This window comes from Trichosurus vulpecula, chromosome 6 (assembly GCF_011100635.1).
Source record: "Trichosurus vulpecula isolate mTriVul1 chromosome 6, mTriVul1.pri, whole genome shotgun sequence".
In the NCBI taxonomy this organism is placed as follows: Eukaryota; Metazoa; Chordata; class Mammalia; order Diprotodontia; family Phalangeridae; genus Trichosurus; species Trichosurus vulpecula.
In genome coordinates this window covers 284,150,577-284,169,062 of record NC_050578.1, presented here as the reverse complement: position 1 = coordinate 284,169,062, position 18,486 = coordinate 284,150,577, and the positions used below count along the sequence as shown (strand labels likewise).

The following is an 18,486-nucleotide window of genomic DNA, read 5'->3' as shown; positions in this document are numbered from 1 at the left end:
TGGCGGGGAACATAAGCTAGGAGGGAGGAGTGTGCAGAGAGCCAGGCAGCAATAAACACTTATTAAGCACCTACTATGTGCCAGGCACTGGGCTAAATGCTAAGTGCTTTACAAAGGTAAAAGCCCCTGCCTTCAAGGAGCTTCTGGTCTAAAGGGAGAGACTCCAAATAACTAAGCACAAGCAAGATCCAGACAGGATAGAGTGCAGATAGTCACTGGAGTGGGAAAGGATTCCAGTAAGAAGGTGGGGTTTTAGTTGGCCTTTGGAGGAAACCAGGAAAAGCAGGAGGCAGAATGATAATGGACAGCATTCGCAGCCTGGGGGGATAGCCAGACAGAATGACTGGAGGTGAGAGATGAGTAGGAGACCATCCCAGGCCAGAGGGAAGAGCCAGAGAGAATGGCTGGAGGTGCAGGAGAGATGCAGTCTCCTTTGGGGAACAGCAAGGAGGCGGCCATGTCGCTGGATTAAACAGAGTGGGCAGCACAGCATAAGAGGACTGGAAAGGGAGAAGGGCACCAGATTTTTATGAGGGGCTTTGAACACCAGAGGATTTGCTAGTTGGCTTTGCAGGTGATAGGGAGCCACGAGTTTATTCAGTAGGGGTGGGGTGACCTGGTCAGACCTGCACTTTAGGGAAGATCATTTTGACAAGTGAGTGAAGGATGGATAGACTGGAGTGGGGAGAGACTGAGGCAGGCAGACCCAGCAACAGCTCTTACAGTAGTCCAGGCATGAGGAGATGAGGGTCTGCACCAGGATGGGGCCGGTACTGGGGAGACGGATAAACCTGAGCACCATATTGGATGTGCGTACGTGGGGGTGTGGGGTAAGGATGAGCCTAGGTGACTGGAAGGACAGGGATACCCTCAGTAGTAACTGGGAAGTTAGGAGGATCGAGGGGATTTTTAGGTGAGAAAAGCATGACTTCAGCTTTGGAAACCCCCTACCTTATACCTGTTCCATAATCCAGTGACACCAGCCTCCTTGCTGTTCCCCAAACAATACTGTCTTCCAACTCTAGCCACTTTCACTGGCTGACCTGCATGCCTGGGATGCCCTCCCTCCCCTTCTCTGGCTTTTGGTTCCCTACCCCTCTTAATTATTTCCAGTTTCTCCTTCCTGTAACTTATTTGTATGTAGTTGTGTTCATATGGTCTTCCCCGTTAGACTGTGAGCTCCTTGAGAGCAGGGACTGGCTCTTGCTTCCCTTTGATCCCCAGAGCTTAGCACAGTGCCTGGCACATAGTAGGCACTTAATGTTCATTGGCTGACTGAAGATGTTTAGAGGCCATCAGGTTTGAGATGTCCAATGAGGCAGTTGGACTTGTTAAGTCTGGAGGTCAACAGAAAGGCTATGATCTGAGAACATCGTCATAGCAGAGGGGATCATTGAATCCAGGGGAGTTGAGGAGATTCCCAAGTCCAGACTATACATTCCCAGAGGTTGGCAAAACGCTGGCCAGTCTGGCCCGCTGGCCATGGTTTGGAAGGAGGAGAAGAGGATCAGGCGAGAACCTTGTGGGGCACCCACAGTTGATGGGTGTGACCTGGATGAACAGCCCAAAGGAGACTGAGAAGAAGCTGTCACACGTGGGAGATATGGGCATGTTTGTAGGTGGGAGGGAAGCAGCCAGAAAACTGGGAAAAATCAAAGATTAGTGAGAGTGTGGAATGACAAGCCATGGAAGGGGATGGTTGTACGTGCCATCGGACAGGAAGTCGGCTCTTGGAGTGAAAAGGCACCTGGGGGATGTGAGATGAGGAGAAGGAGGAAGAGGACCAGCGAAGAGGGAGCTCTCAGCAAATGGCCTTCATTTTTTTCTGGAAGAGATGCCATGAGCTCTTGGGATTGTGAGTTAATTAAGGGTGGAAAAAGACTGCCCAGGAGTGATGAGGGCCCAGTTGAGATTGTATAGCATAAATTTTACATGAATGTGCAGAGACAGGAGGGTAATTTCAGAGGGTCTCTCTTGTGGCAGCTCCCACTCCCCACCAAACCCAGATCAGGTTTGTTTACTGGGTAATCATTCTTGGACCAGCACGAAGCAGCATTGCTAGCAGCCAACAGGTTCCCTCTGTCCTGCTTCGTCCATTCAGGGACTGAGTGAGTCTGGCAGAAAGGAGCTTTTCTCTGTCTTGTCCCTGGGCCCCCATTACCGGGGAGGAAATGGGCTTGGAGCAGTGTTGGAAGCTCTTTCCCCACAAGGCATGTATGTGGGGGCTAGCAGTCTCTGCTGGAAGATCTCTGTGGAGTGAAGCAGCTCTGGGAGCCCTAGGCTATGGCACTAGGGGGGTCTTCCTCAGAGGCCAGGCCCACTCGACGGATGGATGCTTGGTACTTATTCCGGCCCAGCTCCAAGATGGCCTGTATCTCTTCCACCACATCCTGGCGATCACTCTGTTCCAGAGCTTCCAGCAGCTGCTGGATGCTGCCTGGCCGCCCAGCCTGGCGTTCAGCCCAGGATAATAGCATGTGTCGGACCTGCCCATCTAGGTCATCCCTGTGGGGGCAGGGATGTGTTTCAGACAGCACAGGCTCAAGCCCCCACAGTTCTGGCTGTGACCCTTCCTGTTTCCTCTTCCCTCGACCCCAAGAGGCACGGCCAGGAGGCCACACTCGATGAAGGCCCCAGTAGGGGCCACCTCTTCCTGGAGCATATAGGGGAAAAGGTGGTCCCCTGCTCTGGTCTCCAGGAGGAGGAGATTTCCCTGCCTCTGGCTCTTCCCCCTTACCTGTATGCATACTGGATCCGCTGGACCTCCGGGTAGGAGAGGCCCAGGTGCAGGGCCACACTTTGCCAGTCTGGACCAAGCCTACTGGCCACTGTCAGAAGGTTGCTCTGGGTCAGGAAACCACTCTCAGGATCACCCAGGTTCAGGGAAGCTAGCGTCAGCCCATCCAGGGGACCCTGCCCTTCTCCCTGGGGTAGTCTCTGTCCAACACGTAGGAAAGGGCAGGTGTGACTCTCTTACCCTCAGCAGATGCCTCTGGGCATCCCTGCCCAATAACTGCCCCTTCCCCTCCCCAATCAGGCCCTTTGGCAGCTTGAGTGATGGATCTGAAGTCAGGATAACCCAAATTCAAATCCAGCCTCCAGGCAGGTGGCTTAACCTCTGTCTGCCTTCCCTTAACTGTAAGGCCTGCTCCAAAGGGATATTTGTAAAGAGTTTAGCATAGTGCCTGGCATGCAGTAGGTCCTTAATAAATGCTTGTTTCCTTCCTTTCTTCCTTGACCCCTGCCCTCCCCACCCACTCCATGCTCACCGGCAGCTTGATGGGCAGTGTAGCAAGCCACAGGGCATCTGGGCCCTTCCGCCTCCGGACAGCCTCCTCAGGAACAGCCTCGGGCACTGCCCCTCGGTAAAAGGACACCTGAAGGTAGTAAGCCAATAATCACAATGATCCCAGCCCCAACCTAGCTGCCCGAGAGGTAGCTGGAGGTGGGTGTGGGCTGGCAGGGGTGGGGGGACAAGATGGCAGCCCCCCTCTCCTCTCCCCTTGAGGTGGCCACATGTGGTACCCAGGCCCCTTTGGGGAGGGAAGAGGGAGGGGTCTGTGTAGCCTACCTGCCCCTTCACCGCCTGTGTCTTCCTGTCCACGGTGGATGTCACATAAATCTCCTTCATGTTCTTCAGGCGGGAGTAGAAGACAAAGGCTATCCTTCCTGCCACACAGTCTGGGCGATCTGCGGGGATTGACCAGAATAACCCAACAGTTCAATCCCTGACTCTTCACAGTTCATGAAAAGCTTAAGCAAAATGGGTCAGGAAGACTGCAGTTCAAGCCTGACCTCTACTTTTAAACTGTGTGACCCCAGGAAAGGTGAGAGACTAACATCAGCCTGTTTTCAACATTACCTGTCCTGAGGCCCAAGCCAGCCACTCCAACAGGTTCCATAGCCCAGGGAGACCTGGCTTCAGAGCCTGCTTTTGACCTATTCTGGCTGTGTGTCTTGGGTAAGTCATTATTCAATGGCCTCTGCTGATGTGCATCAGCAAATGAAGTTTTCACCCCAGGGAGCTCACTCTGCGTGCCAGGCTGGAGACCGTGGTCCCGCACGCATTGCCCAAGCCCAGCTTCCAGAAGAGCAGAAAGAAGCTTCTGGAGATCTGTGGCTCAGGCTCTCCCTCCTGCCTTGTCGAGACGTCATCTGTCACAGGAGCTGGCAAACAGAAGGAAGTCTGCTGGGAGCCGGGGCAAGGGGAAGGTCGCTCTCTGTGCTGTGAGCTTGCCGGCACCAGGGAAGACCCTTCCATATGTGTGGGGACTGAGATGTCTGCCCTCAAGGAGAAAGGGACCAGGCAGGGGGAAGGGAGAGGCACACCCAGTGCTTCCAGAAGGGGAGAGAGGAAAAAAGGGAAGGGAATCTGGAGAAGTCGGAGGCACACATTTAGGCTCAGGTGATTCTGAGAGGGAAGGGGATGAAGGCAACCCATGGGACTCCCCGACACAGTGGAAAACCTCCAGAGGACTGGCTGACCAGAACACTCTCTGTTCCTGGGGATTCCTGTGAGGACCACCAGAAGAATTGCAGAAAACAGGGCTAAGATTTCGAAAGTCCTGGGCAAAACCAAAAAGAGAAATGCACTTCTGATCATGGACGCATGGGGGCGTTCCTACAGCTGGAAAGGCAGGCGGTAATGAAGATGATGTCTGAGGCCAGGGTTTGGGTTTCTGGGCCACAGCCTGGAAGCCAAGGGTCAGTAAGGCCCCGCCCTGCTTCAAACCATCAGTATCTAAGTAAGATGGCTTTAAGCTGAAAGGGAAGGAAGAGAGAATGGCCCGGGCAAGCCTGGACAGGGAGCAGGAATTATCAGGAATCGGATCCAAAAAGGAAGCCAGCAACAAAACCTCTGGCCTCCAGTGTCCACACACAAATGGCACCGACTATAGAGAAAGCAGTCAAGCAATCCCACCAGGAGGTCTGCTTGACCTGGGGGTGGGGTGGGGGGGGAATGGGAATGACACTCTGGGCTCGGGAAGAAAACAGGAAAGAGGAAGCAGGCTGGGGGTGGCATGGTGGAGCCCTGCCCATTATAGCTCCACAGAGTCCAACTGAGGCCATGTTTGTGACTTGCCTCAAGGCTAGCTTCATCTCACAAAACGTAGGGGCACCAGTGACGCCCCCAAAGTCATCCTAGTCCCCCAGGAATACTTGGCTGCTGAAGCCAGAGTGGAAGGAATCTTGAGGAGATGTAATGTCTCCCTCGGGGAATCCATGACCCAGGAATAGGCTTTGGAAAAGGTCCAGAGAAAGGCTCGTCTGGCTTCAGGCTGGGGAAGCCCATGGGCCCTTCTCCAGAACAAGGCTTTAGGGTCCCCAATTGCACCTCAGGTCTGATGAGGAGGGAGAGAAAGCTCCCACAACTACAAGTCAGACCGCAAGGACAGCGATAACAAATTAATCACAATAATAACAGGGTTAGGGTTAACTGCCAGGACCCTTTCTGAGGCCCCTGAAGGCCTTGAAGGTGATTTCCAGAGCCTCAGACAGCCCCGGGAGACTGTGCTGGAAGGTGTGGGCCCCAAAAGCCCAGATGCAGGAGGAAGCCAAGGATGATGGTGGGGAGGTTGGGGGAAAGAGATGGATGGGATGGTGACAACCTATGGCAGCTGAAGCCTCGCTTGGGGCCGCCAGGGACCTCTGAAGGCCCCGGGAGGATGACAGAGGGGCCACAGGCCCAGAGAAGCATTTCCAAAAAAAGGAGGGGGATGGTTGGTGGCTGGGAAGGAGAGGCCAGTGACCCTAACCTTTGCTCCAAACACCATGTGGAGAGCAGTGGGGGACCTTAGCCAAAGAGGGCCAGCAAGCAGCCAGCCTGGGGGGGGCGCACATCAGGGAACTGCTAGAAAAATCTCCCCAAGACTTGAGCAAAGCATTTGAAAAGGCTGCTCCGCTGCTTCTGGTCAGCGTCTGGGGCCTGCTGGTAGGTGAGCTCGTGCAGCCATTAGCGGGACACCAGGCCAGTGCCCTGGGCTCTGCCCTCAGCCCTGTGCTGTCCAGCACATCCATCAGGGATGTGGAGGAAGGCGCAGAGGGCAGCCTCTTCAAATGTGCAGAAGATCCAACTTAGAAGGATCCCTGGATGACGGGAGCGGGTCCTGCCGCCCTCCACCCTGGTTGGATCCCAACAGAAACAGTGTTCAGTTCTGGTGCCAGGCATTGAGGAGACTGGAGATGGCCATGGGGGGCCTGGCTGGCGAAGGTTCGGGTGGAACATGACCAGAAAGGAGACGATCCAGCCTCATTCTGCCGCAGGAGGGGCAGAGCTGGTGCACAGTGGAGTTGCTGCGTCAGCAGCTAGTCAGGGACTCCCCTCTCGGCAGACATGAGTAAAGGGATACCCAGTGAGCTTCTAGAAAAGGCAACAGTGGCTGCCAAGAGCTGCCTGGTCTGAGGTACTGGACCACGTGGCTTTCCTTTCCAGCCAGAGGCCTGAGACGGTAACTCAGGGCAACACTGGGGAGAAGAGTTGACTTTTATCCTAGCAAAGCATTTTCTAAGTTAACTCTATTATTCTTTTGGAAAAGACTGAAGGGCATGGGCTGGGCCAGAGGTATCAAAGCCTGGCACCCCATGAGTGTGGCCTAATTCAATGGAATTGGCATTCAGTGTCATGGGGAGACATCGAAGAAAATAAAGAAAAACAACATGGAAACATACATGAGGTGAATGGTGGCTTTTCTCAGGCAAAGACCCACAGAGGAGTCATGGCTGGGGACTGGCAGTTTAAAAGGAGGCCTCCAAGGGGCCATTTGTGCTTAGCCCAATGAGTCAATCAGGACTAATCAACGTTTGAGCTAGAGGGGAAACTGAGGCTCAGAGACAGGCACAGACTGGCCCAAGGTCACACCAGAAGTAAACCCAAGTCCTTGGAGCCCAATTCAGTACAATTCCCACCATAAGGACCCCCAGCCCCCTCAGTAGCCCTGTGGTCGGGGACGTGGTTACTGATCTGTCATAGAAGGGGCTGACAGTGAGCAGAGGCAGAGACAACAGGTGGGAGGGAGGGGCAGGACGCATGTGTGCGTGCATGGGGATGTAATGTGTGTATATGTGCGTGAGCGTATGTAGTATGTGTATGTGTGCGAGTGTGGGTGTAGATGTGTATGTATGAGAGGTGTGTGTGTGTTGTGTGTGTGCACATGTATGCATGTGTGTGCGCGTGTTTGCGTATATGTGCATGTGTATGGGGTGTGGGTTTGATTGTCTGGCCAAATCCAATTGCATACAAAGTGAGAAGCTGATAGAAGGTGGCATGTTGCTTAGCCAGTGGTCTGAACAAGGTCTCGGGTCTCCCACCTGGCACCCTGGCCCAGGGGAAGCTCTGGGAGTTCTCTGTGGTTGTCCAGTCCCTGGGTCCCTGGCATTCCTAAGTCAAGCACAGGTGATGCCCCAGGCCCTTCCCCCTTCCCTGCCTTCTAGGCTTCCTTAGGATAAAGAAACCTAGGCCCAGTGGTGGTGGGGGGTGGTGGGGCAGGGCTGGCACCCACATCGGCCCCCCCCCCCCCCCCCCCGCAGGGGCCCATACCAGCATCGATGTCGATCCCACGCTCAAAGGCCGCAAAGAACTGCTCGCCCTCAAATAGCTCCACGGTGTCAGAGGGCTCAGGGCCGCGGTACCTCGGCTTCAGCCTCTTCAGGGTGGGCTCCACCTGGGGGGGTCACCTGGGGTCAGGGAGCCCCTGCTGATGGCCAGACCCCACCCCCTGCCCCTTCCCTGTCCCCTCCCTTACCTTCTTTCCAGGCAGGCACTGCAGCAGCACTTGCTCGGGGTCTCGCCGCCTCTGCAGAGCAATGAAGTTCACTCGGTATAGGCGCAGACGATCATAGACCTTGCGAGCCAGGCCCTCCACGCAGCTCTTGGTGGTGTACCAGAGCCAGTACCTGAGGCCAACGAGTCAGGCTCACAGCTGTCCTGGAGGGCTGGGAGCTGGCCTAGCCTTAGGGTGGAGGTGGCAAGGGATGGCAGAGGACAGGGGTGGGGAGAGAGGGACAGCAGAGGACTGGGGAGAAGAAAGAGGGATGGCAGACAGAGCTGGGGGGAGGAGGAGGAGGGATGGCAGACAGAAGGCAGGAGATGGGGAGGAGGAGTGGCAGAGTTGGGGGGAAGGGGAGGAGGGATAGCAGACAGAGCTGGGGGGAGGGTGAAGAGGGATGGCAGACAGAGGTTTCCCCTAGCAGAAGAGAAGGCTGGCAGATAAGGCCTGGGCTGGACAGCACTGCCCCCCTTCCCCCAGGCATCCTACACTAACCAGGAAAAGTGTGTGACCTGGAAGCGGGCATATAGGTGGGTGAGCTCCAGAGCCACCTGGGCTGTGATATCATCCCAAGCCAGCCCCTGAGGATCTCCGTGCAGCAGATACAGATGGGTACGGTCCAAGCTCAGGCCTGGAGAGAAGGAAGGAAGAAGGGAGGAGAAGCAGGGTGTCCTGGCTGACTTGCCCCATGCCCCGCAGCTCCCTCCCTCCTCCAGAGCCACACTTGGGAACTTGGCACCTGAGCTGGGAGCCCTACAGGGGAATGTGGGTGCCTTGAGCAGAGGCCACCCTGGGCCAAGGGCCCATGCTCAGTAGCCAGGTCTCACCTGTGATGCCTGGGGGCAGGGGCAGCTGGATGGTGACTGGCCGGAGGAAATTGTGGGAGTTATCCTGGGAGAGGCAGAGCAGGGGGCTGACGGCAGCTTCGTTATCTTCACCCAGAGCCCAGCCTGACACCGTCACCACCTGGAGCAGAGTGGGGTGGAGAGCTGGGGGTGGGGGAGCACAGGCTTTTCCCCCAACAACCAGAGGCCCCTGGCCCCTACCTTGAGCATACCTGTATGCGGACGTGCCGAGGCTCAGTGGTGACCCCGGCTGGGAAGATGACCTTGACCCCGGGGTCACCTGAGGAACAGAGAAGTGCCCCCTCCCGAGGCACAAGGCAGCTGTCCTCCACCGGACGGGACACCACCAGGAACCAGGAGAAGTGTGGAACTCGGCAGCTGGCCCAGAGCCGCTGAAGGGGGGAAGGTCAGGGGGCGGCCAGAGACTCCTCCAAGGACCCCAAGCCTAGCCCTCTCTCCCCCCAATCCCCCCCCAACCTTGGGCTTTTCTTCTTTCTCCAAGTGTGTCTCCAGGTCCTTCCAGGTATGGCCGCTCAGGGTCCTGACCACAACTTGGCAGCCATGCCAGGCACGAGGCGGAACAAAAGGCAGCCACAGGTGTACCTCCTGTCATCACACAGACCCCTCATTTTCTGCAGGGCTCTCCAGATGCACTTAGGCCGCCCAGCCTTCGCACACTGACCCCTCCCCCAGGAGTACCTTTGGCATCACCCCAGCCCCAAACCTGTTGGAAGGGGGTCCCATGGGGCTGTAGCTCCAGGACAGCACTGAGGAGGGCATCATGGGGGCCCAGCCAGACGAGGTGAGGCTCTGGGGGCAGCTGCTGGTAGCGGACAGTGGTAGGGGCAATGGTGGCTCCGGGGGGAAAGAGCATGCGGACCCCACAGGCCAGGGCCACGGAGCACCCATGAGAAGTCACTGTGAAACTGTGGAGCCAGAGTTTAGAGATGTTGGACTTGGGGGAAGGTGGGGCCCCATCCCCCACCACGAACCCCCTTCCCACCTGTCTGCATCTGAGGCCAGCAGGACTCTGGGCACTTCGGGAGCTGGGTCTTCCCCTGCACCAAGTAATGGGGACTGTGAGTGAAGCAGTGCTGGGGGGGCATCCCCACCCCCTCCCCCCTCGGGATCTGCCATCACCTGGGGGCGCTGGAGGGATCGGCTCAGGCACTCCCAAAGGGTTCCCCTGCAGCCTCACAAAGGAGGCCTCCTGGATCTCCCGGGGCACTGCCCGAAGCCTGTTGTCTCTCAGGTCAAGCCGGGTGAGGAGCGGGAGGCGGGCGAGGCCAGGAGGGATGGAGACCAGGAGATTGCTGGGCAGGAGAAGCAGGCGCAGGTACTGGAGGTTGGCTAAGAGAAGATGGGGGAGGGGGGTGGTCAGTGGGACCCCATACCCCATCCTTCCCAGCCAGGGGCCTTGGGAGCTCTTCAGCCTCTCTGAGCCCCATCCCCCACAGGGTCTCTGGCACAGGCAGGTGTCCCCTCCCCCAAGTCTTCCTTACCATCTGAAGGGATCAGAGAAGGGGACAGGTGAAGGGGCTGACTCCCTGCTCCCCAGAAGGTGAGGAGGGGGAATGATCTGAGAAGCCTTCCTGGAGGAGGTGGACTTTGAGCTAGATCCTGAAGGAGGGGCAGGTGGGTGGGAGCAGGGAACAGGACTGACCCCCCAGCTTGTTTTCCTCTTCTTGCCTCTGTCTGGGTGCCCAGGAAGCTGACTGACTGGCAGGGGGGTGGTAGAAGGGCTCTCACCCAGGGAGTCAGGGAGGCTCTGGAGCCGGTTGGAGGCCAGGTTGAGCTCGGTGAGGCTGCTCAGAGTCCCCATCTCTTCTGGCACCGCCTCCAAGCAGTTCTCAGAAAGGTCTAGCCGCTGCAGGGCAGTCAGCCTGGCCATGCCCAGTGGTAAAGCCTTCAAGCAGTTGCTGGAGACTGAGAGGAAGGTGAGGGCCCGGAGGGCGCCTAGGGCCTCAGGCAGCCTCTCAAGCAGGTTGTGGCTGAGTAGGAGGGCGTCCAGACCAGTCATCTGGGGGATACAGGCTGGCAGCACCCTAAGGCTGTTGAAGCTGAGATCCAGGTGGACAAGGTGGGCCAGGTCACTCAGGTAGGGGGGCAGTGAGGTCAGGGAGCCCCGGAGGCACGAGCCCTGATCATCACGGTGGTGCCCACCTGAGGGTGGGGGGCAGAACATGGGAGGCCAGGTCAGGCCAAAAGAGATGGAGGGACAGGATGGAGGGATGCCCACAAGGACAGGGAGAAAGAGGCCCAGAGGCAGAAGGCCTTCAAGGGACAGACAGAGTGATAGAGGAAGGCAGTAGGAGTGATGGAGGCAGAGATGCAGCATTCTTAGTGAGAGGGCAAAATGTCCTCATGGAGACAGTGGCAGATGCCCAGGGAGCCACAGCCCACCCACCTGCCCTACCCTGCAGTACCCCTGGGCTGGCCTTCCCCCCAACCTCCTCTGGGAGGCAGCCCTGGGGAGCTCCTGGCTTACCCCTGAGGACCAGGGGGCCACAGCCCACCCACCTCCCCTGCAGTACCCCTGGGCTGGCCTCCCTCCGACCTCCTCTGGGACGCAGCCCCAGGGAGCTCTCGGCTCACCTCTGAGAACCAGGGAGCGGAGGGAGCGGAGGCTGGGAAGGACGGCCAGGGCAGCCCCGACCTGCTCCTCATTGCAGTTGAGCCGAAGGAACTGAACCTGCTGCAGGGGCGAGTTGGACTCTCGGAGCAGGTGCGGCAGAAGGCCACAGCCCCCAGGGTAGAGGTCCAGGCTCAGCTGGTCGCTGACCAGAAGGGAGGTGGCAGCTGCGTCTTCAGCATCATCTTCTGCATCTTCTTTCTCCTCCTCCTCCCCCTGGGCCTCCACCTGATGCCTGGTGGCCCGGGCATGTCTCAGCGTGCCAGGAAGGCGGGCAGAGGCAGGGCTGGGGGTCTCCAGGGGGATGGCTGTTTGAAAAAAAGACAAAGTGAGAAAGACAGAGGGAGGAGATGGAGGTAGATGGGGACAAAGGAAGGAGAAGACAGAGACACAGGGGAGAGGAAGAGATGGAGATTGGAAGGAGAGAGAGAAGGCAGAGACACAGAGGTGACCCAGAGACCAGGAGACAGAGGCAAAAACAGACACAGACATTGAGAGAGAAGGCAGAGACAGAGAGACAGCAAAAGAATAGGAGGCAGACAGTCTCTCTGTCTCTTTCTGTGTCTCTGCCTGTTTCTTCTCTCTGTCCCTCTTTCCGTTTGAGAAACAGAGAGGGAAGGATGAGCAGAGAGAAAGCAAAGGGTCAGAAAGAAGCAGAAAGCGACAGAGAGAAGAAATGCAGAGAGGTAGAGACAGAAAAGGGGGGAAGAGAGGAAAGGGAGAGAGAAAATGGGGGGGAGGGGAGACAGAAAGAGGGAGGGTGGGAAAGGAGGGATGGAGAGAGGAGAAGAGAGAGAGAGAGACAGAGACAGAGAAAAACAGAGAGACAGAGAGAGAAAGAAAGAGAGACATTCAGAGAGAGAGGAGAAGTGGGGAGGCAATAGAGAAGAGACAGAGCTGGAGGAGTAGAAGGAGTAGGTAACAATAACAGAGGAGACAGGGAGGCAGAAAGACAGACACAGAAAGGAGGGGCAAGCAGAGCCGGAGCTAGAGACCGAGAAGGACAAGAGACCGGAGAGAGAAGAGAGACAGAGACAGAGATGGAGAAAGAGGAGGGAAGACAGTGATGGAGATGGACACGCACAGAGAAGCTGGACTAAGCACACATCAGAAGGAGTCAGGGAAAGAGCCAGAGACAGGAAAGTAAGCAGAGGGGCCCAGTGGCCCCCACTAGCTCCCCGCCCCAAGAGGCGGATGGTTCCAGGGCTGGCCCAAGCCCAGAGAGTGGCTCCAGTCTTGCCACCACTCCCAGAAGGGGGTGTCCACGGGGGTCTCAGGTCCCTCTCAATGCCAGCCCAGGCCCTGAGGCTTCTCTGCAAACAGGCCAGTCCTAGATGCTTGCAGGGCCGGGGGGTGGGGTGGGGGACGGGACCGACAACTGTATGTGAGACCATTAGATTGTCCTGGTCATCCCCTGCATCCAGCAAGGTCTGCCCTGGGGGAGGAGCCAGATCTGGACTGAGCACAGTCCTTGGGTCAGCAAGACCTGAGTTCAAATGCTGCCTCAGATGCTTACTAGCTGTGTGACCCTGGGTAAATCCTTTGTCCTCTCTGTCTCAGTTTCCTAAAATGGGGTGAATCAAAGGCCCTACCCCACAGGTTGTTTCTGAGGTTCCAATGAGGTCAGCTCTCTACCTAACCTGAGCTACAAATGGGCGCTGTCATCATCATCAATCCCTGTTATCTTGGGCCTAGTGAGGCTGCTTTCTTCTGAGAATAAGGGGTTGGCACTGCCCCTCTGGGCACCAGGGCCTAGCGGAGGTGGGGACACACCCCTGCCCAGGACACGACTCACTCACAGAACAGGCCTAGACAGGGCTGGCGATCAGCACCGATCATTTCTCTGGGCAAGAGGGGCAGCTGACCTGAAGAGAACTCGTAGCTCTGTGCGGGTGCGGGGGGACTGGGATGGGCTCCTGACTGAGAAGGGCGAGGCATGTGCTGGTTACTCAGCTTGAGGGGGGCCTGTGTCCTGCGCTGGTCACCCATGGGGGGCCTGTGTCCTGCGCTGGTCACCCATGGGGGGCCTGTGTCCTGCGCTGGTCACCCATGGGGGGGGCCTGTGTCCTGCGCTGGTCACCCAATGGGGGGGCCTGTGTCCTGCGCTGGTCACCCATGGGGGGGGCCTGTGTCCTGCGCTGGTCACCCATGGGGGGGGCTGTGTCCTGCGCTGGTCACCCAATGGGGGGGAATGTGTCCTGCGCTGGTCACCCATGGGGGGGAATGTGTCCTGCGCTGGTCACCCATGGGGGGGAATGTGTCCTGCGCTGGTCACCCATGGGGGGGCCTGTGTCCTGCGCTGGTCACCCATGGGGGGGGGCCTGTGTCCTGCGCTGGTCACCCATGGGGGGGGCCTGTGTCCTGCGCTGGTCACCCAATGGGGGGGAATGTGTCCTGCACTGGTCACCCAATGGGGGGGAATGTGTCCTGCGCTGGTCACCCATGGGGGGGGCCTGTGTCCTGCGCTGGTCACCCAATGGGGGGGAATGTGTCCTGCGCTGGTCACCCATGGGGGGGGGCCTGTGTCCTGCGTTGGTCACCCAATGGGGGGGCCTGTGTCCTGCGCTGGTCACCCATGGGGGGGGCCTGTGTCCTGCGCTGGTCACCCAATGGGGGGGCCTGTGTCCTGTGCTGGTCACCCATGGGGGGGGGGCCTGTGTCCTGTGCTGGTCACCCATGGGGGGGGTCCTGTGTCCTGCACTGATCACCCAAGGGGGGCCTGTGTCCAGCACTGGTCAGCCAGCCGGGCAGAGGGCGGGCAGCCCGAGGGAGCCCCCGGGCCGGCGGCGGGTACCTGGGGTCGAGCAGCGGCTCAGGATCCTGTAGGGAAGGTCGTGCTGGGATCGGCTCCCGCGCTTCCTGCCTGAGGCCCCGCCCCAGGGAGACCCCGCCCCCTCAGGGGGAGACCCAGAAGCGCCGGCCCCGCCCCCGGCTCACGCATCCCAAGAGGCGGCAGAATCCCCCGCGCCCAGAGTGCGCGTGCGCACTCTATCTGTATGTGCTGGGTTGGGGAGAGATGGGGTCCACTGGACTTCGCGGGGCCTCCAGGGGGCGCTTCTGCTCACGGCGGGCCGCCGATCTTAGTGCGCCTGCGCCTTACAACCTTTCCGGCCGGACCTGGCAAGCCACGTGCTCCCAGGGTGGGCGGACTGGCCCCAAGTGCTTCCGGGCCTGAGGCATGCTGGGACAGGGAGTTCGCCGCGCTGCGAAGCATGCGCAGAGAGAAGCGCGCCTGCGATGGTGGGCGCTGGGGTGGGGTGGGGTCACGGAGATCTGCCCGCCTCTGTGAGCGACCGTTTCTCCTCCACGGCACCGCCCGGCAGGACGCGGCTGTCTAGCCTCCGGCAGGCCTGGAGCTGCCAAGAAAAGCTGTGCCTCGGCTTGTTCAGGACTTTCCGTTCCAGCCTCCGAGCCCTGGCACCCCCGCGTCTCGAGCACGATGATCTCGTCCCACCTCTCATTGACCGATTTCCTAGTGACGTCATCGCGCCCAGGCGGAAGAGGCGGGAGCAGCGAGCTTCCCCCCGGAGGCTCACGGGTAGAGGTTTAATCCCCGCCCCTGCGGCCGCCTCTTCCTTTCTCGGCCTGGCCACAGCCGAGGTTGGACTTGCTGCGCTTGCTGCTGCTCCCGCTGTACCTGCAGCGCCAGCCCCCGACCACTGGGACCGCACCCGACTAGAGCTCAGAACGCCAGGTGAGTACCCGAGTCAGGGCCTGGGCTGGGCCTAGGCCTGGGAAAGGAACAGGGTGCGATGCGGCCTGCCTCGTGCTGCTCCTGGAGGGCCTGGTGTCGGGTCCGGTGTAAGGCGCGGCGGGCCCAGGCTCCAGAGCTGGCGGGAATTTCTCACTGAAAGCTCCTGAGGCCGGGGGAGAGCGTGCCCGACTAGAGGACCCGGCCCCGAGGCGCTGGGGGGAGGGGGCCGCAATCCAACGGCTTCAGTTCCGGCATCCCTGCGTCCCTCCGGCACTCCTTCAGCCGAGGCCGGGGGCGGTGGGCGCTCTGGGAGGTCACTGCAGGGTGCAAGGAAGGGAAAGAGGGAGGGTCTGGACCCCTGGGGGAGAGCTAGCCGGCGTCTCTCTCCTCCCTGGTTCCCCCCACCCCCCTGCGGATCCCTGACCTCAGCTCGGGGCCCCCCCTCCCCGCCGCCTCTTCCCCCAGCATGCGCTACGTGGCAGCCTACCTCCTGGCCGTTCTCGGCGGCAACGACTCCCCCAACTCCAAGGACCTGAAAAAGATCCTGGACAGCGTGGGCATCGAGACGGACGAGGAGCGATTGAAAAAGGTGGGGAGGTTATTTGGGGGCCAGATAGATGCTGGGAGAGGGGGAGGGGGCCAACCCAGCCTGGCTCTCATCTTTGGCGCCCTTCCCCCCAGGTCATCAGCGAGCTGAGTGGCAAGAACATAGAGGACGTGATCGCGCAGGGTGAGCCCCCAGGCCAAGCGTTTGTGGGGAGCTTCACTGGAGTCAGAGGCTCCTGATTGACCGTGCTTTATCAACACCACACGGGCAGCTGAGGCTCATGCCGTCCTGGATTGTCATAGTCCATCCTAGTTCCTGCTGGTCACCGCTGTACCAGCCAGGTTTCGCTGGTGGACCAAAGCATAACAGAAATCCCCTTGGGGAGCTGTGGTGCATCTGCCCTGAGCTCACAGCCGCAGGGGGGTCTCAAACACAGGATTCGAGTTTGACACTTAAGCAAATGGGGGGATGTTAATTGGATGAACCAGTTTCAGACTTTAGTCTTCTGAGAACGTCTTGTTCCTAACCCATCACCTAGACAGACACCCACTGGTTCAGCAACCCAGCCAAAGTTTGGGGGCCCTGGGGGATTCCTGTTACCTGTACCTGAGGCACAGCTTGGATTCTGAGCCACGGTGTGGCAGACCACTTGGGGGCCTGGCAGGTGCCCCCTAGCCATTGGGGTGAGCTGTTGGAGTTGCTATTAAGGGTCCAGGCAGAATATTTGCCCAAATTCCACCCTCCTGCTGCTGTTGGCTGATATGCTTTCCTGGTGACATCTGTGGGGGTGGGCAAAGGTGTGCCAGTGGGCACGAATGAATAGCTTGCCATCAGTACAGGTGACTGGCCTTGAGTGAGATTTCTTGAAGTCTAATCACCCCCACTCACAATCAAAACAGACCAGGGAAGTGGTTTAGAAGCGGGTGCCTGTTAGACTGGTGGGGTGGAGAACAGCAGGATGTCCCTGGTCAGGCCCTGTCTGAACATGCCCTTTCCCTCTCCTGCAGGGAGCAGTAAGCTGGCCTCCATGCCCTCCGGTGGTGCTGTTGCTGTTGCTGCCAGTGCTGGTTCTGCTGCCCCAGCTGCTGGTGGCCCTGCTCCTGCTGCTGGTGAGTGTGGGCAGAGGGGCTGGCATGGGGGCAGCAGGTGGTGGGAAGGGGAAGCAACCAGGCTCCTTTATTCCTGGCTCCCTTTTTTGTCTCTGTAGCTGAGGAGAAGAAAGAAGAAAAGAAAGAGGAATCAGAAGAGTCTGATGATGATATGGGCTTTGGTCTTTTTGATTGAGCATCCACCCTGATCCTTGAGCAAATAAACCTTTTATTTAAGAAGTTCTGGTGTCGATTGATGTGTGTCTGGTGGGCCAAGGGCAGCAGGGGACAAGTGTCCCCTTTGTTTTCTTGTAGAGCTGTGAACTATGCTGAGAGGCCAGGATTCGCACCCGTAGCATGCCCACCCAGGTACCAAAGACTCTGTCTTGTACTGGATATCCAAATTATCCCCAGAGAGGGAGGGGCCTGCCTTCCCTAAAATGTGGACCTGTACTGAGGTTACCATTAACCCTGTTGCTTTCCCTCACCTCTGCTCAGACTGACTTATCTCTGACCTGGGTCTTGTGGTAGGGACAACCAATAACCCGATGTGGCCCCAGGAATGTAAAAACAAACAGCATTGGGCAAGTGCTGAGGCAGGACACGGCTTGGGGCTCTGCCCAGGCTGTCCTATGGACAGGGCAGAATGGGAGGGGCAGCCTGAAGCTGTGGGGAGGAGTTTGTGTGTCCCTAGGGTCCAGTGGGACAGAAGGCTGGCCGTCCTTTGGGGCCTTGGCCGCTTTACATTGTGGCCTGAGTCTTGGGCATGGGCTGTCAAGTCCTGTCTCCCTTGGGCCCATGTTCACTCAAGAATTCTTTTTCAATTTTTAAGTATATTTTGTCTGGTGAAGTCTCAAGTAAGGAAATGGTCCCTGCCAAGGCAGGCCCAGATCTTGGTGACAGTGCCCTAGGGTATCTGTTCCCCAGATCTTCGCCAGTGTGTGGGGAGCTCAGAGGTCTCCCAGATCCTGTGCTGGCTGGCCAATGGAGTGTGCGTGGCAGGGCTCCTGGCCAGTTTTGCTGCCGCTGCTGGCTAACTGCCCTCATCTGCTCAGGGTCTTGGAGGGGATGCGGAGAGGCCCTTTTCTCTCCATTTGCTCTGACCTCAACCCTTGTGTGAAAAGTTACTTTTGTGGGCACAGTTACGAGGGAGGCTGGACATGCTTGTGGTAGGTCAGGGAGGGGAGAGAATGAGCATTCACTGAGCCCCTACTCTGCCTTATTACGTTTAATTTTCAAATGTACCCTGGTGTACCCTCATGATCTTGTGGTAGGGACAAGGGATTTCAATGCAGTTAGTCCATTTCCCCTTGAGGCCGGTCCTGTGTTCATGGAAAGCTGCCTCAACATCTCTTGGGGGCCCTGGCAAAGTTATGGGCAGGGTCAAAGGAGCCCAGCTTGGCTGTTCCCAGCCCACAGGCCCACTTGGGGTTTGGGCATTCTAAGAAGTGGAGCAAGGAGCAGACTGTACCACTTATTCCTGGATGTGGATCCAGGGTGGGGCAGGGGGTACAGAAAATGCATGGGCATGCATGCTGGCTAGTGTGGAAATAAGGCCAGAGGCCCCACATCCTGTGTTCTCTGGGGCAGCCCAGGTCATGGGGAGAGCAAGGAACCAGGTTTCCCCTTCCCCTGCCCTCTAGCCCTCTTAAAGTAGGGGAGAGAGGAACTGGCATCCCAGTCACTGGCGCAGCCTTCTAAGGACACAGGCCCCATTCTCTTATGCCCTGGCCATGTCCGCCTCATGGCCACAGGCTCAAGGCTTAGTGACCTCTGGTCAGCTAGCCACTGGGAGGACTGTGAGGCCCTCACTGGCACTGGAGCCAGTGGGTTTTGGGGCAGGGGCTGTACCTGTGGACTGCCCAGCTTCCTGGAAGGGGCAGTGAGGTTGGACAGCAGCCCAGCCTCAAGGCA

The 18,486-nt window shown here is 58.4% G+C and overlaps 2 protein-coding genes across 4 annotated transcripts; one reads left to right on the top strand and one right to left on the bottom strand.

Annotated features, from left to right (window-relative positions):
* Window positions 1-1,194: 1,194 nt before the first annotated feature.
* PIDD1 (p53-induced death domain protein 1) lies at window positions 1,195-11,016 on the bottom strand. 3 transcript variants are annotated; one of them, XM_036765475.1, is made up of 14 exons: window positions 10,361-11,016; window positions 9,752-9,961; window positions 9,615-9,669; window positions 9,336-9,537; window positions 9,089-9,217; window positions 8,824-9,003; window positions 8,594-8,732; window positions 8,262-8,397; window positions 7,743-7,893; window positions 7,538-7,661; window positions 3,572-3,690; window positions 3,270-3,377; window positions 2,738-2,937; window positions 1,195-2,505 (listed from the first exon to the last, which is right to left on the bottom strand). In XM_036765475.1, the coding sequence occupies exons 1-14, from the start codon at window positions 10,947-10,949 to the stop codon at window positions 2,277-2,279; spliced, it is 2,571 nt and encodes an 856-aa protein (XP_036621370.1). In that variant the 5' UTR covers window positions 10,950-11,016; the 3' UTR covers window positions 1,195-2,276. The 3 variants fall into 3 exon arrangements, with proteins under 3 accessions (XP_036621370.1, XP_036621371.1, XP_036621372.1); XM_036765476.1 differs by having other exon boundaries at window positions 8,594-8,657; XM_036765477.1 differs by lacking the exons at window positions 1,195-2,505; window positions 2,738-2,937; window positions 3,270-3,377 and adding an exon at window positions 4,031-4,167 and having other exon boundaries at window positions 3,581-3,690.
* A 3,693-nt stretch (window positions 11,017-14,709) lies between these two features.
* Window positions 14,710-16,812, top strand: RPLP2 (ribosomal protein lateral stalk subunit P2). The gene is made up of 5 exons (XM_036762329.1): window positions 14,710-14,937; window positions 15,403-15,526; window positions 15,619-15,667; window positions 16,492-16,593; window positions 16,692-16,812. Exons 2-5 carry the CDS (start codon window positions 15,404-15,406, stop codon window positions 16,766-16,768), a joined length of 351 nt encoding a protein of 116 aa, XP_036618224.1. The 5' UTR covers window positions 14,710-14,937; window position 15,403; the 3' UTR covers window positions 16,769-16,812.
* The last annotated feature ends 1,674 nt before the right edge of the window (window positions 16,813-18,486 follow it).

What these genes read in the sequence shown, in the direction of transcription:
- RPLP2 (XM_036762329.1), top strand. Translation starts at nt 15,404, where the DNA reads ATGCGCTACGTGGCAGCCTACCTCCTGGCCGTTCTCGGCGGCAACGAC. An exon ending in AGAGGACGTGATCGCGCAGG is followed by an intron (nt 15,668 to 16,491) that starts GTGAGCCCCCAG and finishes CCTCTCCTGCAG; the next exon opens with GGAGCAGTAAGCTGGCCTCC. An exon ending in TGGCCCTGCTCCTGCTGCTG is followed by an intron (nt 16,594 to 16,691) that starts GTGAGTGTGGGC and finishes TTGTCTCTGTAG; the next exon opens with CTGAGGAGAAGAAAGAAGAA.
- PIDD1 (XM_036765475.1), bottom strand. Translation starts at nt 10,949, where the DNA reads ATGCTGCATCTCTGCCTCCATCACTCCTACTGCCTTCCTCTATCACTC. An exon ending in CCTGCCCCCAGGCATCACAG is followed by an intron (nt 8,398 to 8,593) that starts GTGAGACCTGGC and finishes CCTTCTCTCCAG; the next exon opens with GCCTGAGCTTGGACCGTACC. An exon ending in CACTGCCCATCAAGCTGCCG is followed by an intron (nt 2,938 to 3,269) that starts GTGAGCATGGAG and finishes CGTGTTGGACAG; the next exon opens with AGACTACCCCAGGGAGAAGG.